Below are 16,452 nucleotides of genomic sequence, written 5' to 3'. Positions count from 1 at the left end.
TGGTTTCATTCCATTGTGAAGAAAAAAGATACTTGTATGATTTCAATCTTTTTAAATTTAGAGAGTCATTTTTAATGGCCTAACACATGGTCTATCCTGGAGAATGTTCCATGCAAACTTGAGAAAAATGTGAATTCTGCTGTTGTTGGGTGGAGTATTCTGTAAATGTCTATTAGTTCCAACTGGTCTATAATGTTGTTCAAGTCCTCTATTTCCTTAATGATCTTCCATCTGTTCTATCCATTATTTAAAGTGTTCAAAGTGGGATACTGAAGTCTACTACTGTTATTGTAAAACTATTTCTTCCTTTCATACTGTCAATGTTTGCTGAATATATTTTGGAGCTGTGATGTTTGGTGCATATATGTTTATAATTGTTATATCTTCTTGACGAATTGATCCTTTTATCAATATATAATGTCCTCCTTTATCTGTGGTAACAATTTTTGACATGAAGTCTGTTTTGTCTGACATTGGTATAGCCACTTTTGCTCTCCTTTGGTTACTATTTGCAAGGAATCTTTTCCCATCCTTTCATTTTCAATGTGAAAAGGACATTTTTGGCATGTCTTTAAATCTAAAGTGAGTCTTGTCAACAGCATATAGTGGGATTCTATTTGTTTATTCATTCTGCTAATCTATGTCTTTTGATTAGGCTGTGTGATCCATTTTCTCTTAATGTTAACTACCGATAGGGAAGTACTTACTTTCGCCATTTTGTTGTTTTCTGTATGTTTTATAGCTTTTTGTTCTGTATTTCCTCCATTGTTTGTCTCTGCGTTTAGTTGATTTTTTGTAGTGACACATTTTAATTCCCTTCTCCTTTCTTTTTGCGCATATTCTATAGATTTTTTTTTGTGGTTACCATTGAGATTATATATAACATCCTTAAGAAATGACAATCTTAAATTGATACCAACTTAACTTTAATTGCATACAAAAACTCTACACCTTTATAGTTCTACCCTTCTACCTTGTTATTAATGTCACAAATTACATCTTTATATATTGTGTACCCATTAATATAGATTTAAAGTTATTTTTTATATACTTGCCTTTTAAATCCTGTAGAAAATAAAAAATGGAGTTACAAGACAAAATTACAATAATACTGGTTTTTATACCTGTCTATTTAGCTACCTTTACCAGAGAGCTTTATAATTTCATATGGCTTCAAGTTACTGTCTAGTATCCTTTCATTTCAACTTGAAGGACACTCTTCAGCATTTCTTGTAGGTTAGGTCTAGTGGTAATGAATTCCACCCACTTCTGTTTATCTGGCAATATTTTAATTTCTCTCTCATTTTTGAAGGACAGTTTGCCAGATACAGAATTCTTGGTTAATAGGTTTTTTTCTTTCAGCATTTTAAATATATCATCTCACTGCCTTCTGGTCTGCAAAGTTTCTGTTGAGAAATCTGCTAACAGTCTTATTGGGGCTCCCTTGTACAAGGTTGTCCTCTTGTTTCTCTTCTCTTGCTCTGTTCTCTTTCTCCTTGGTACCTCTTTCTTCCATTAGTCCATGTATCATTCCTATGAAGATGACTCCCAAATTTGTATTTCCAACTGGTACCTTACTTCAGAGATCCCCATTTCAATTTCTTGCTGATCATCTTCCCCTGGCTAATCTTCTAACACTTGAATTCAAAATATCCAAATCAAATCAAATGAGTAAATATTGATCTTTAGGATCTTCTATTTTCACAATAAGTCATGAAAGTGGGGAACTGGAATGGGATTGAGGAATTCAAGAAACTCATTAACAATAACCCATCCCTTGGACTCACATTCTCTACTCTCTTTTTTCACTCCTCTGTGTCTGTTCTCTCACTTCATGAGAACTTCAGCCATAAACCTTCTTTTTGTTCTTAATCTATTAGACTCCTCCTAGATTAGCTTCCTTTTGCTTTTAGCTTATATCTCAAAGCATATAATTTCAATTGCTTTTGTACGCACTTTCTGGCCATCCAACTGTTCTTGTACTCTTAACTCTGCAACCTCCTAATCCTGGATTTCACCATCCAGCTCTTCTACTTCTATACCAAGAAAGCTGCTGAAAAAGTGATCAACAAACATGGACTGATACCACTAAAAGTTCACAGTAAAGGGTGAATGAAACATTTTTCTTCTCTCTTTTATTAACTGAAGCTATTTTAATTCTTTACTACCACTCTCAGAATATCCTAAAATCACTTCACTCAGTAGATGACCTCACCTTGTATTTCACAGAAAAAAATGGACTCAAATGATCACTCTTTATTTTTTAATTGAGTAAATTTGATGAGTAACATTGTGTGAGTTTAAGGTGTACAGTGTGTTACTTTGAGAGATTTAGATATTGTAATATGACTGCTGTTGTGATATTTATCACATTATATAATTATAGTACAGTATTATTGTCTGTATTCATTACACTGTGCATTAGATCTCTATGGCTTATTTACTACTTGTTACAAGTTTGTATCTCTAAACATCATCAATCTTAACCCCACTCCCCAACTCCTCCTCGTAACCACCATTTTACAGTTTTTTACAGGTTTCACTCTTTCAGATTCCACATATAAGTGATATATGATAACCCTTCTAACTTCCTGCCACCACCACCTCCTATATGCACAGTTATCTTCATTTGCAGTTTTTTCTCTTGTTCCCTTCTGTTCTCAGAGGAATAGGTGTTTCTCCTCTTGTTCACAGTAAATTCCTTAACCTACTTCTGAATCTCCAGAAACCAAGGGATTGGCCATATTTCCTTCCTCTTACCCTCTTGCCCTTTACATATTCCTTCATCCTATACACTCTAACTCAGGAATGTTATCCACATTCAAGGCTATAATAAAATCTGTTGTTCTATAATCTCTAATTCTGAACTCTACCTAGGCTTCTAGTTCCAAATTTACAACTATCTATTAAACATTTTCATCTGCATGTCCAACAGGTAACTAAACCTAATAACTAAAACCTAATTACACATCTTATTTCTCCATCCTCAAATCTGCATCTCTTCTTCATTCTTGGTTTCAGTTATCAGCACCATCAATCCAGTCTTCTATTCCAGATACCTGGGTATCATCCTAGAATCTATGCCATCACCCTCAGAAGTAGCCTGCATTCAGGTGCTACCTGGTTTCCATTCTATCTCCTAAATAAATCTTAGATCTCTTCTCTAATTCATCCCTAATGCTTAATTTAAGTCCTCATTGCTTGAAATGATTGACATTCATTTTTTCTTTTTTAAATTGAGTATTATATGTACATTTATATTTAACACAAGTATATTAATAATTTATAATTATATACTAATAAATATACTAAAGTTCATAAAGTGCAACTTAATGGTTGCCAGGTATTTTTACAGTCCTGACTCTTAGAACACTGGTTAGCATCAATACATACATTTGTTGAGATGAATTCCACACTGTCCTCTATCCTATCTATCCTCTATCCCCAATATCAGGAAGACTTTTCTAAAGCACATATTAATCCTTCAGTAAATTTTGATTGAATAAGAATACAGTACAAACTACTTACTCATATTCATCATGATAGGGCCCCAATCTACCCTCACAGCTTCTTTCCTGTACTACCATGACTAGTCTTTCAGAAGTCAAAGGATTACCTTATGGTACATGGAACGTACCATACAGTCCCTCGCTTCTGAGTTTTTATTATATATACTGCTCCCTCTGCTTTCAGGACTCTTCTCTAATTTACCCAATACCTCCTAATCTGAGCCCAAGTGTTGGGCTTGATACTGAGCTTAAGACTTGATCCTCCCAGACTAAGTTAGGTGCCTTTTCTCTGTGCTCATATATTATCCTGCACAGATCTCTATTATGGCACTTAGAACACTATGGTAATAACTATTGATCTTCTTTTTTATCCTCTTTACTTATTGGAAAGTTCCTTAAGGGCATAAACATATTTCAGTATTCTCAGAACCTCATCAAGTACCCAGCACATAGTAGACACTCAACAATATTTCTTAAATCAGGATATTTTGAGTCTAATATAAAAGAACATATAGTAAACATTTTTTCTTCTCCTATTCTTAAGTACTTGACAAATACAAAAAAAATATATTTCCCTTCCTCCTCTTTAGGATAATTGCTCATGTGAGCAAAGGCTTCTTCCATGGCAAATAAGAGGTTAAACTACATAAGTTTTCAGTTGCTTACCACTGGCCAGTGCAGGAAGAGAGTACAAAAATTCCTGTTTCTATCTTAACCTAAGAATAGCTCAATACTCCTCCTTCCCTAATTCTGTGTTTCCTAACTTTCCTAGAAAAGTATAGGACTGTTGAAGTTTCTTAATGAATCTAATGGGAAAATAAGAATGAAAGCTGGGAGGTTTTGTTTTTTAAAAAATTATTATGCCTTATACCTGAACTGGAAAGGAAAAGAAATCCAAATTCCAAACTTCATTCCAATAATTTCAGAAAGCTCCCCATCATTATCATGCCTCTGTTGCTCCTCTGAGCCCCCAATGAAGATCGATAGTCCATAAGTCTACCTACATAAGTGGGAGTATGCTTTTGAAAACCAACAGAATCACAAAGAATAATGATTTGTGAGGAATGCAGAGAAACATGTACAACAGCTTATGGTATATGCATCACTTAGAAAGAAAAAGAGAATTGTGGAGTTCCCATATTTACGGAAGAACCCAGAACTGTATGGCTAGCATATTTCTTAGACTTCAGAACTTCACAGGCTAGTAAAATTTTTTTTTAAATTGAAGGAACCAACATAAGATGCTCCACTTTCAACTCTTTGTAGGAATAATTTAATATAGTATGTCTTCAGCTGTTATCTTCAGAAAAGCCAACGTGCAAGGTTGGCCCTTGGCTGGCATCTAAGAACTTGACTTTTGAAAACAGTTCCTAGTGATAAGGTTGTGACTGGTGTGCCAGCCTATTCAGACTGTACCATGAGATTTATGGAGAACACCTTTAACTTTAAGAGTTAAAAATAAAGTATTTAAGGGAAATCTTTAATGATGTAACAGAAGTTTCAGCTTTTTAAAATTACCCCTCTACATAGAAAATTTCTGTTTAGTACTTTCATTTTCCAAAGAAGGTAAATTAACAACAAATTTAGTTCCAGCATATTTTAAGAGTTGTACAGTCATCCTGCCAGTCAAACAACAATGTAAAAAACCAAAGAACAAAACTAGCTGAGACAGTGATACTTCTAACTTTGTCATTTTACTTAAAAATTATTTATGGAAGATAACATTCATCTTTCCTCCACAGAATCACCTTAAAATGAACTCTTCCCACAGGTCACAATGTTTTTTTAAAAGGCACCAGATAAAAATCTCAAATTTCATCCATTAATATATCCCTGTTTCAGTAATTATAGTTTTTTTGGCAGTTTCTAACAATATTTTTAGTTGCAAAAGACTCTCAAATTCCATTTACCAGGATAAATAACAACTTTCAAAACCAAAACGACAAACCTTTTGCTGTAGTTCTTTTACTGCAGAATCTCTATCCATGCATGCCTGTCGAAAGGCTTCATAAGCTTTATTGAGTTGCTCACCAATGTTTTTATCCATTCCTCTCCGTCCTGTAGCATCACTATAAAGGATGGAGTAAATGGCAGGTCTGGAAAATAATCAGAACAATTTAGATAGTCATTAAGTTATATAAATCTCATTTCTAAAATGCATCTTAAAGACAGTTCTATACGGTTTATCATGAACATTATAGCACCAAGTATTACAAAAGGTTTATAAAGGCATAAAAGTCTCATCTAAAATCCTGATCAGAAATATTGTGAAACTTTAACTTCTACAATTTTTAAATATTCTTTACTAATGTTCAAGGAGCAAGAGGGGTTTGCTTTCATAGAGATGCTACTTTGGAAATTGTAATCTATAAATGCAACCTAAAAATGGAGAAATACAAAAAGCCATGTGTTATTAGTACTCTATCATAGAAACGCACAACAGATTAGCAACGTGAGAAGGGATTTCTTTCTACTAGACAGACAGTTACTCCCACTTACAAGGTGAATTCTTGCTACACTGAAATTAGAGAAAAATTAAATAGATAATAAATGTTTGCGGATGGAGTTCACACTGTTGTTATCGCAGAGCAATTAAAATGTGTGAAAATGCTCTTATTTTAGCACAAAAATCTAGGGAGAGTTGCTGTTGGATTGTACATTAAAAAAGAAAAACCACATCCCTTCAGTCCTACCCTTACTCCCCATTAGTTTTCCAACCTCCCTGCTGTTTCTGAAGTATAGGTCATTTACTCAGTTGAGGTAATTTGGTTTTATCATCTCAATTTGCACCACATCTCTAACCACATTCCTTGGCTCTGAGCAGAGGGCCATCTAATAACTCTGATTCTTCCTGTCCAGCTGTAAAAACACCACAGGACCTTTCTCTTAATCCTCTGAAAGGCACAGAATAGAAACTTCTCTATCAGTCATAGGGGATTTTGGGGATATCAAATTATTTTCTTTTTTCCTTTTTGGTGAGGAAGATTGGTCCTGAACTAAGATCTGTGCCAATCTTCCTCTGTCTGCTTGAGGAAGACTGACCCTGAGTTAACATCTGTGCCCATCTTCCTCTATTTTGTATGTGGGATGCTGCCACAGCATGGCTTGATGAGCAGTGTGGAGGTCCATGCCCAGGAATCGAACCTGCAAACCCTGGCCTGCTGAAGCAGAGTACATAAACTTAACTACTATGCCACCAGGCCGGCCCCTTATTTTACTTCTTTATGAGTGAAAATCCTTTCTAATCTCAGTCTCTAATATTTCATAACACCTTTCATTTCACCTTTGGGTACACAATGCTTTGAAAATTTTTAGTATTTTACATTAAGATATAATTCATGTAACACAAAATTCACCATTTTACAGTGTATATGTCTGCGGTTTTTAGTATATTCACTACGTTGTGCAATCATCACCATTATCTAATTCCAGAACATTTTTATCACCATAAAAGGAAACCCCCTATACCCATTAGCAGTTAGTCTCAATTTTCCTCTCCCCATCCTCCGGCAACCACTAATTTGCTTTCTGACTCTATGGATTTGCCTCCTTTGGACATTTCATATAAATGGCATCATAAAACATGTGGCCTTTGTGTCTGGCTTTTTTCACATAGCATAAAGTTTCTGAGGTTTATCCATGTTGTAGCATGTAATAGTACTTCATTACTTTATATGTCTGAATAACATTCCACCATGTTTATATACCACATTTTGTTTATCCATTCCTCAATTAATAGACATTTGGGTTGTTTCCACTTTTTGGTTATTCTGAACAAAGGTACTGTTTGTGTATACATATTTGTGTGAACATATGTATTCAATTCTCTTGGATATATACCTAGGAGCAGAAGTGCTGGGTCCAATGACAATTCTGTTTAACTTTTTGAGGAACTGCCAAAACTGTTTCCACAGAAGCTGTACCACTTTATATTTCCACTAGCAATGCACAAGAGTTCCAACTTCTCCACATCTTTACCAACACTTATTGTCCATTTTAAAATTATATCATCTGAGTGGGCGTGAAGTGGCACCTCATCAGTTTTGATTTGCATCTCCCTAATAATGTTGAGCATCTTTCCAGTGCTCATTGGTCATGTGTATATCTTCTTTGGAGAAATGTCTAGTCGAATCCTTTGCCCACTTTTTAATTGGGTTATTTTTCTTTCTACTGTTGAGTTGTAAGAGTTCTTTATATATTCTGGAAACTAGGCCCTTATCAAATATACATAATTTGCAAATATTTCCTTCCATTTTGTAGATTGTCTTTTCATTTCATTGATAGTGTCCTTTGACACACACAGTTTTTAATTTTGATGAAGTCCAATTCATCTAATTTGTCTTTTGTTGCTTGTGCTTTTCATGTAATATCTAAGAAACTGTTGCCTAACCCAAGGTCATGCAGATTTTTACCTGTGCTTTAAGAATTTTATAATTTTGGCTTTTACACTTAGATTTGTGGTCCATCGAGTTAATGTGGATATGGTGTGAGGTAGGGGTCCAGATTCGTTCTTTTGCATGTGATTATCCAGGTATCCAGGCACCATTTGTTGAAAGGCTGTTCTTTTCCCTCTCAATGGCCTTGGCACTTTGACTATGGTAAAAATCAGTTGACCATAATTACAGTGCTCTTTTAAATACCTAGGTAATATTTCAATTCTACCAGCCAGTCTTTCATTTTAAGACACTAAATACACTCCTAAATAATTTTCCAGGCTTAATAAAAGCAATTTCAGGGTTTTTATTATGGGGATCACAGTGTCATTACTTTCTGAAGAAATGAATGAATGGTAATTTTTTTAGGCATTCGACTTAGGAAGTTTGTTTCTACTGCTACCTCTGATAGATAAAATACTGTTAGGATCATTAACACTCACAGGATCTCTGACCTGCCATAGACACTGTGGAAACATAAGCAATTAGCATTAATACAAAGTACCACTGAGTACTTTATTTAAACACTCTATCATTCAAAAGATTTAAGGTGGCTTACAAAAATACACACAAGATTAAAAATTAAATATACAAGCAGGAAAAGAAAACTAAGGGTAGGCAGCTACAGGGACTACAGTATACTATAATAAGCTAACGCACAAATTAGAGCTTTTAGGTAGCTAAGTGGCTAAGTTATCTATCACTGTCTTAAAAAGCTGCACATGTCATGACAGCTGTCAATGTAAACCACACCTATATTTTTATATCTAGGACAGACAAGAGCCTTGTATTGGGAACCCATCTAGTTTCTTGTTTTGTTCTATCTCTGACTGACCCTGTGACCTTAGTTTGAGGCCACTAAATCTTTTCAGACCCAAGTTTCTTTCTCTCCAATACAAAAAAGATGTTTGGACTTGATTTCTAAGAAACTTCTTTGTTCTACAGTTCTTGAGTCTGTGAGTCTAAAAACGCATGTCTGTTTCACCAAGAAGGTACATTCTTGTTTTTAAAAATGTAAATGCAGTACTGAAAATAGCTGCATCATATGCAAGTAAATCATGTGAAGCCTTCACTTCAGGTCCTTGAATTAGATCACACAAATGTCACTAAGAAGAGTTACTGAGTAAATTCCACATGGATGCATCCTATTTCCTGAAATAAGAATGTATGCTGGGGAGATATGATTCAGGTCAATACAACTAACTAAATGATACATTTAATTCCTATCTCACAACCAAGAAGAGAATTGGGTGTTAGATCAATGACACTGACCAGAGAAAAAGGAAACATCTCCAGTACCCAGCTAATTAAACCAGGCAGATTTCAAACATTAACACCCTGAACTTTAAAGCCACTTGTTCTTCTATTTTTTAAAAGCATTTGTCAAGTGTAAAATTAATTTCACAATTTAAGAGGCAGTCACATTTCAATTACATTTTGGTATGCCTTCTGCAAAACTTGCCAGGCTTCAGGGAAATGGTTTTATTCATAGTAAACATGCTCAAACCCAAATCTAATGGCCACTCTCATCCCCCAAACCCAGGAGGTCAAAGCTAGAGGAACCTCTGCCTTGAAAACACTCTTCTAGTTATGGTTTCACTCTTTTAAATGTATTTTTAGGAAAGCCTTTCATGGTAATCTCCACATTTCTGGGTTTGGTTTATTGGTTTCCTTCCTCCACACAAGGAAAAGATTAAGTCACTGATTCCTCAGAAGATAGCTGGGTAAGCAGAATGCAAAGCAAAGCACCTGAGTGCTGCCCTCTTCCCCCACCTCCCCAGCAATCCTCCTGAAGACAGGTTAGTCCCCACCCACCTGCCTACGTCCCTCAGGCGGTAGTTTCTTTTTTCCCCTGGGTGGTTCCTGCAAGAAGGAAAATGGAAGGCAGCAAGTTGCTGTTCTGCCTCCAGGGTCCAGCATGTGCCCACCCAGGAGGAAGCACCAAGAAAATCCCTGGGCAGCAGACTGCTTCCTCTTTCACCAAAACTGGCCTAGGGTAGGAGAGGCAGCATGTGCAACAGAGATAATTTTATCATCCCTTGGTAAAGTTTCCCCAGCTCCAATGAAGGTTTGTTAACTACAAGGGCCAAACTTTGATTTTAATAAAATATATCCCATTACTACTCAATCTGAGAATAAAGTACTTGCTTACTACATGTAAAGCACTGTGTGGGGTGTAGCAAAGGGCTTCAGAGATAGTACCACCTTAGATTTGTGTTTCTTCTACAAAGTTTTTTCACCAATTCTTCATTTCCTATTATGCGTATTCCCATTTGACTGATAAGGCTCAGAGGAGTTAAATGACTTGCCTACAGCTACAAAGCTGTAAATGTGTGAACTAGGACTAAATCTTTGAAATTCTTAATTCAAAGATTGTTTATTAAAGCCAGCTGCAAAGTATTCTCCCAGGGTGTCATGGTGGATATGTTCATTCAATAAAACATCTACTGGGGCCAGCATGATGGTGAAGTGGGTGTGGGGGATTGGAATTGGCTACCCCAAGATACTTCTCTTTGGCATGAGGATTATTTTGGGCTGGTTACTTTTAAAAACTGCAGACAGGAGAGAAACTCTGAAAAGTATAAGTTACCCTTTGTAAGAAACATTTACATTTGTAAGGAAATCTCCATCTTTAAAGCTATCTCCCTCTCTGCACCAGGAAGAAGGGGGATGATCTTCTCTAGAAACTCTCATCAATGCAGAAGGCAAGGACCTAAATCTACATAATAACCTTACTCTTGTTTACTGTGCTTTTCTGGTAATCTCCCATAACTGACTGCCCCACCCCCAACATCCTCCTTTGTAGCTAAAGATGGTATTTAAGATGAGAACCTCTGCCATTTTGGCGAGTTACTCCGTTTGCCTGAGTCTCTCCCATGTATACATGTTATAAAGCTGTGTTTAGTTTTCTCCTGTTATTCCGTCTCATGTGAATTTAATTCATAGCCCTGCCAGAAAGACCTAGAGTGGGCAGAGGAAACGTCTTTCTCCCCTACATGGGTAAGTTCGCTCACTCTGCCTTAGCGGCCTGGTGTTTGCAGGTTCAGATCCCATGTGCGGACCTACATACTGCTTGTCAAGCCATGTTGTGGTGGCATCCTAAATACAAAATAGAGGAAGACTGGCATGGATGTTAGCTCACAGACAATCTTCCTCAAGCAAAAAGAGTAAAGATTTGCAACAGGTGTTAGCTCAAGGCAAATTTTTCTGAGCAAAAAAAAAAAAAAATCTATTGAGTGTTAACTTTGAGCAAAGACACTGCTGGGCACCACTGATGCAGTGAGAAAAAAACAGACATGAAACCTGTCCTCACACAGGCACCATTAGCTGAAACTTAAAATATATATACGAGTACCCTGAGATACCCAAAGGCCATAGAGTTTGGAGAGGAAAGTGGTCACATCTATTTATGAAGTTTAGGAAAGGCTTTGAGAGGTAGGTGGCATTTGATCTGGGGTTTCAGTTATGCATAGGAATGATCTCAGTCATTCCTTTTACTTATCAAATAGCAGCCATCTTTTCTGAAACAGGTTCCTGATAGCTATAAAGATGTTTTTAGTGTTAGATAATATCTATCCTTCACTAAAACAGGCCAGGATTAAATGCATTTCTTACGTTCAGCTTGATTTTCCTGATCAGGACAACTCTGCAAACTTGTGACAATTCTTAAGTATAAGAATGATGGTTATTTATAGAAATAATTAGGCTAGTGCTTTTTCCATGATACTTGAGAAGAGGTAGGGATGGGAATAAAATAAAGGACAAGTCCTGTATCTTCTCTGGACCTCGATTTTCCTTGCCTTCAAAATGAAGTTAAATGATATAATCTCCGTCAACTTTATGATTATATAGCATTTCCAAACAACTACAGAGTATAGAAGCTTTTGCTTGGCAAACACAGTGATTTATTTTTCCTGATAAATGATATTATAGATTTAAAAGGAGTGGCCATTTTATTTTTAAACTGTATTACAAACTAGGCCTTGGGTACAATCAGTTGATACGGCATTTCATTTTAAGATGGTAGAAGCATGGAGTAAAGTTACAGAGGCTGTCCTGAAAGCAAAGAGATAATATGACACTGTGAAAATATGTGATATAACACTGTGAAAATTAATGACTATTTATTTAATAGCACTTATATATTCTCTCCTACCACTTTACTACATACAATGAAAAAAGATTCAGATTCCAGATCTGCAATTTTCTAGCCATTTACTCAGTTTCTCTGAGTATTAGTTTTCTTATCATACATAGTTTATAAGGTTACCGTGAAGAGTCAATGAGACCATATATGAAGCTTATATTTTACTTTTTCCTTAATAGCCATTCTCCTCTTCTAGTATTCCTGATTTTTAGTTGGTTTGGTCACATGACTACATTCTGGTCATTGGCAAGAAAATGTAACTTCCAAGATGAGCTCTCTTCTTCACCTTTTTCCCTTTCCCAGCTGGAAGGAATGTTGTGGTGAGTCACCCAGAATACCATGCTGAGGACAATACTTTAGGGATAGTGCAACAACACGGGTAGGGTGGAACAACAAGAACAAAGATGCCTAGATCCTTGACATTACGGAGCTGCCAGATCAGCTCTGGACATTTTATGCTTTGAACTGTAATATGTGAGAAAAATAAAATTTCTGTCTTGTTTAGCTACCGCCTTTGAGGTCTCTTAAGAGCGGGGCTGAGCTGTATCCTAACTGGTATAATAATCCAGACTGGTTCAGTGCTGAACATATACTAGGGGCTCCTTTTCTCCATAAGAAAGAAACGAGGTCATAATCCCTGCCTTTTCTTCTAATTAGAGCTTATAATTTAGTAAGGCAGACACACATGAAAATGATTAACCTTATTAGCAGGTCAATCATAAATGTGTAAAAAGGTATGAGTAAATCTTGATAGCAGTCTGGGAAGCATAGGTAGAAGAAGCATTTGTAGGAACTCACTCGATAGTTCACTCAACATTTGTGCATTTCATTGTATGTTAAGTTTTACCTCAAAAGAAGAAAAAAGAACTGTTAAATAAGAGCTACAAGCAAGATAAAGCTAAATAAGAGGAAGAATTAAAATGAGAAGGATTGTGGAAGGTTTCAGAGAGGATCTAACACTTAAACTGGGCCCTGAAATATAAGGATTTCAACATGTAGAGAATGAGAGGAGAAAGAATATTTACTCTGAAAAGGCAAGGGGCACTGATAATTCACTAGTCTAGTGCATTTAGGGACTGGAGTTGAGTATTCTACTTATGAAAGTCTACTGTGTATGCAGAGAGGATGGGGAAGTGAGGGTGCTAAGACAAGATAGAGCCACTATGTATGATTATGCTGTACTGCAAAAGCCCAGGGGCACCACTCATATAAACCATAATTGGAATGGAACTCCCTAGAGTTATAGAGTACACTAACTGCATAAACTATACATAGCAGACTCAGTTATGGCCAGACTGTCTTAGAAAGTAGACCTTAAAGTCTAAGAAACTTAGACTTTAACCTGCTGATATTCAGGAGTAATGGAGGATTTTCATGCAGGAGAAGGACATGTTTTAGAAAGGTAAACTGGATACTAGCATAGAATACAAATGAATGAGGGAGACAAAGTGGGAATATCCATAGGAAACTATTGCTGTACTCTGAGTGAAAGGTGAAGGCTTGAACCAGAGGAAAAATGAAAGATGCATGAGTTCAAGAGTCATTTCAAAGGCAGAATCAACAGAATTCATTGGCCAACTAGATCTGCACCATAGACAAGAAGGCAGCATTTAGATCCCTGCAATTCTCCAATCAATGGGCCTGGGACGCGGCCCCGGAATCTATATTTTAATAAGCAGAGTAAGCCAGGTGATTTTGTTGAAGATGGATCACCAGCCATATTTTTCAAAATACTAGGCAGACAGTGATGATAGCCAGGCACAGAGAAACAGGAATAAAAATTGGGGGGTGGGGGTGGGGTGGAATATTGAATTCAATTTTGGCCAAAATTACTAGAAGAGACATAATTAGCAATAGGTAAGAAAAATGTACCAAGTGAGTGATAACAAAATCTAGAGGAAGAAATGAAGGCTAAGTATGCCCTCCTTCCTGCTTATATTCTTGGAAGTTCTCTTTTGAATGTCCTCTGATACTGGTAAATCTTTGGACAGTCAACCAGGCCAAAATCTTTTTACCAAAAACATGCAGAAAAAGCCACATTTTTGAAAAGAAAATAGTGGAGAAAGAAACAATACTCATTATTGTACCATTTTGTGTCACAAGATGCACATTTCTTTTCTCCCTAACATAAATAAAAAAAGAGGATAAGCCCACTTACTATCTGTACAATGTCAGAAGGAAAACTAGGAAATGCATAAAACAGTAAGGTATTTTAGTAGAAGTCCGTTATCTTATTATAAAGAGACTATCAGCCAAATAGGTGGGAATGTTATCTAACGCTCTGTTCTGCTAACCCTTACACGCTGTTAAATAACGAAAACTAACTCTCTGGTAGAGTGAATGTGTGACTTTTCCTAAGTCTCTCTTTTTTATTCTACCAAATTTATGATAATAAAATAGTATTACTAGTGATCTTTCACAAGAGTAGGATAGTTTGCACTGATCTTCTGGTCTTAACCAGAAAATTTTCAAAAAAAATATTTTCAGTAATCTTGAAAAGTTCTCCCACAACAGAAGACAATAATGTGAGCGATGTCACAGGCTGCACCAGATTCATAAAGGGCAAAGTTGTTTTTGAAAAAGAAGTAGTTAAAATCTCATGAGTTAACAGATTAGGGGCCCCTCCAGCATCTCTGAGTCATTTACTGTAACAGAACAAAACCACCATGAAAGGAGAGAGCTCTTCTATGAAAAGAGAGTGAAACTTCAGGAGCCAGAGGACCTTTTCACAAAAAGGTCTGTTTTCTCTTAAATTGCAGTTTAAGTTGCTGAGCAGTCATTTAGCCTTGAGAATATTACCAATGATAAATGGGAAGAGGCAAAAGCCTACATAATTACCAAGCTGTACTCTACGCTCTTAACCACTGGCACAGGACTCTACGGCTCTTCACAGCCCTGCTTTTAATTTCCCTGAGGACACCTAGAGGCTCTTGGGTAAATCCTTGCAAGGCACAACTTGTTTTATTAGAAGTAATTGTGAGAACTCAATTGAGAAAATAAATAAGGTTTCAGAGATTTCCAGATCTCCATTTCCAGTCATTCCCAAGACGTTTAGGGTGCGACTTTAAATGTATAATACGATAAAAGTTTAAAACCAGATGCAATATTTTTACATCATGCAACACACTCTCTCAATCCAACTGTTGAATACTCCTGAAGACAGGACTCAAAAATTCCTGGGTAGGCTGACAAACCAACCTCTCAGACCTGCATCTGTGCCCACACTACCCAAGTTTCCACTCTTTTCAGGGCCACAACAGTTTTCCTCAAATATGAATATTCAGACCTAGTAAATCCTAATACTTGCTGTGCTATCCCAACTGTGGAGAAGAAAGAGTTTATTAAAAATCTAGATTTGCTGTTTCACTTCATTTTGCAACTAGGAAAAATAAAGAAGCTATAAAATAAAGATTCCAAACAATTTTTAACTGAGACCACATCTTGTGTAAAGTGTTAATTTCTCTATTATGACAATTTGTAGAGTAGAGAATCAAAGTTAAAAAGCCTAATCAACCAAAGATAAAATCAGCGTTGGAGTACAGAATACATGACCAGTCTAGACATGCTTGTTGACGGGTGAGAGTGAACACACCATTTAACCTTTCTGTGGACCTCGGTTCCCTCATTTGCCCCAGTTTAGAATGTTTGGGGTAGAGCATGATGTAGGAGACAGGTTCCCAACCTGTCAGCACATTATCACCATCAGGGTGGTTTAAAAAAATAGATCAGCAAACCCTGTCCAAGACTTCTTGGATTATAATTTTTGGGGGGAAGGGAGGGTAAGGGGGAAAGGGGAAGAGCAGCTGTAAGACAGATTTAGAACCATTGCCATAGGGGGTCAAGTCATAACTGGGAGAGCACTGTATCTGTGTAAAACACTACACAAATATGCACCAAGGCAGGGAAACAGACTTTCATAAAGTCTCCTTTTGTTTCACAGAGATCTGCTTTCTGAATTGTTCCAGAGAAGTATATAGAATTTGAAAACAAAACTAGCAGTTGCTAGAGTAGATGATCTTTTTTTTTTTTCCTTTAAAAAGTATTTTAATACTTTGGCAGATGGACCAGAGCAATAGCACTCTAACGATCCCGGTTCCATGAAATTTCCACAACTCATCAGTCTGTATGACAAGTGTTTTCTCTACTAATGCAAGAGACTCCATTAATGGCATCTGCACTGAAGTTCATGTTGAGAGAGAAATTCGAGTGTGACCACAGCTCTTCTCCCACCAAGCAGCAAGAGCCCTTTTACCTTGATGCTCTCCTTACTAATACTCAAACCATCTCAATTCTATTTAAATTCTAAAACTATCTACAGATAGTTGAGAAAGGACATAGATCCTAATGACATGCCTTCAATCCA

At 36.5% G+C, this 16,452-nt stretch overlaps 1 protein-coding gene across 22 annotated transcripts in view; it reads right to left on the bottom strand.

Moving 5' to 3' along the window:
- TANK (TRAF family member associated NFKB activator) overlaps positions 1-16,452 on the bottom strand; it is an 86,575-nt gene that overhangs the window by 45,051 nt on the left and 25,072 nt on the right. For all 22 annotated transcript variants that reach the window (XR_011428509.1, XR_011428503.1, XR_011428505.1 and 19 more), the window contains one exon: positions 5,458-5,605. Coding sequence is in view for 12 of the 22 variants with exons in the window: in XM_070241878.1 (XP_070097979.1) it covers positions 5,458-5,556 (99 nt within the window). In the remaining 10 variants the exon portion in view is untranslated. The remainder of the gene's footprint in view (positions 1-5,457; positions 5,606-16,452) is intronic.

The sequence above is a fragment of the Equus caballus genome, chromosome 18, assembly GCF_041296265.1.
Source record: "Equus caballus isolate H_3958 breed thoroughbred chromosome 18, TB-T2T, whole genome shotgun sequence".
NCBI lineage: Eukaryota > Metazoa > Chordata > Mammalia > Perissodactyla > Equidae > Equus > Equus caballus.
This window is presented reverse-complemented; position numbering and strand designations above follow the sequence as displayed.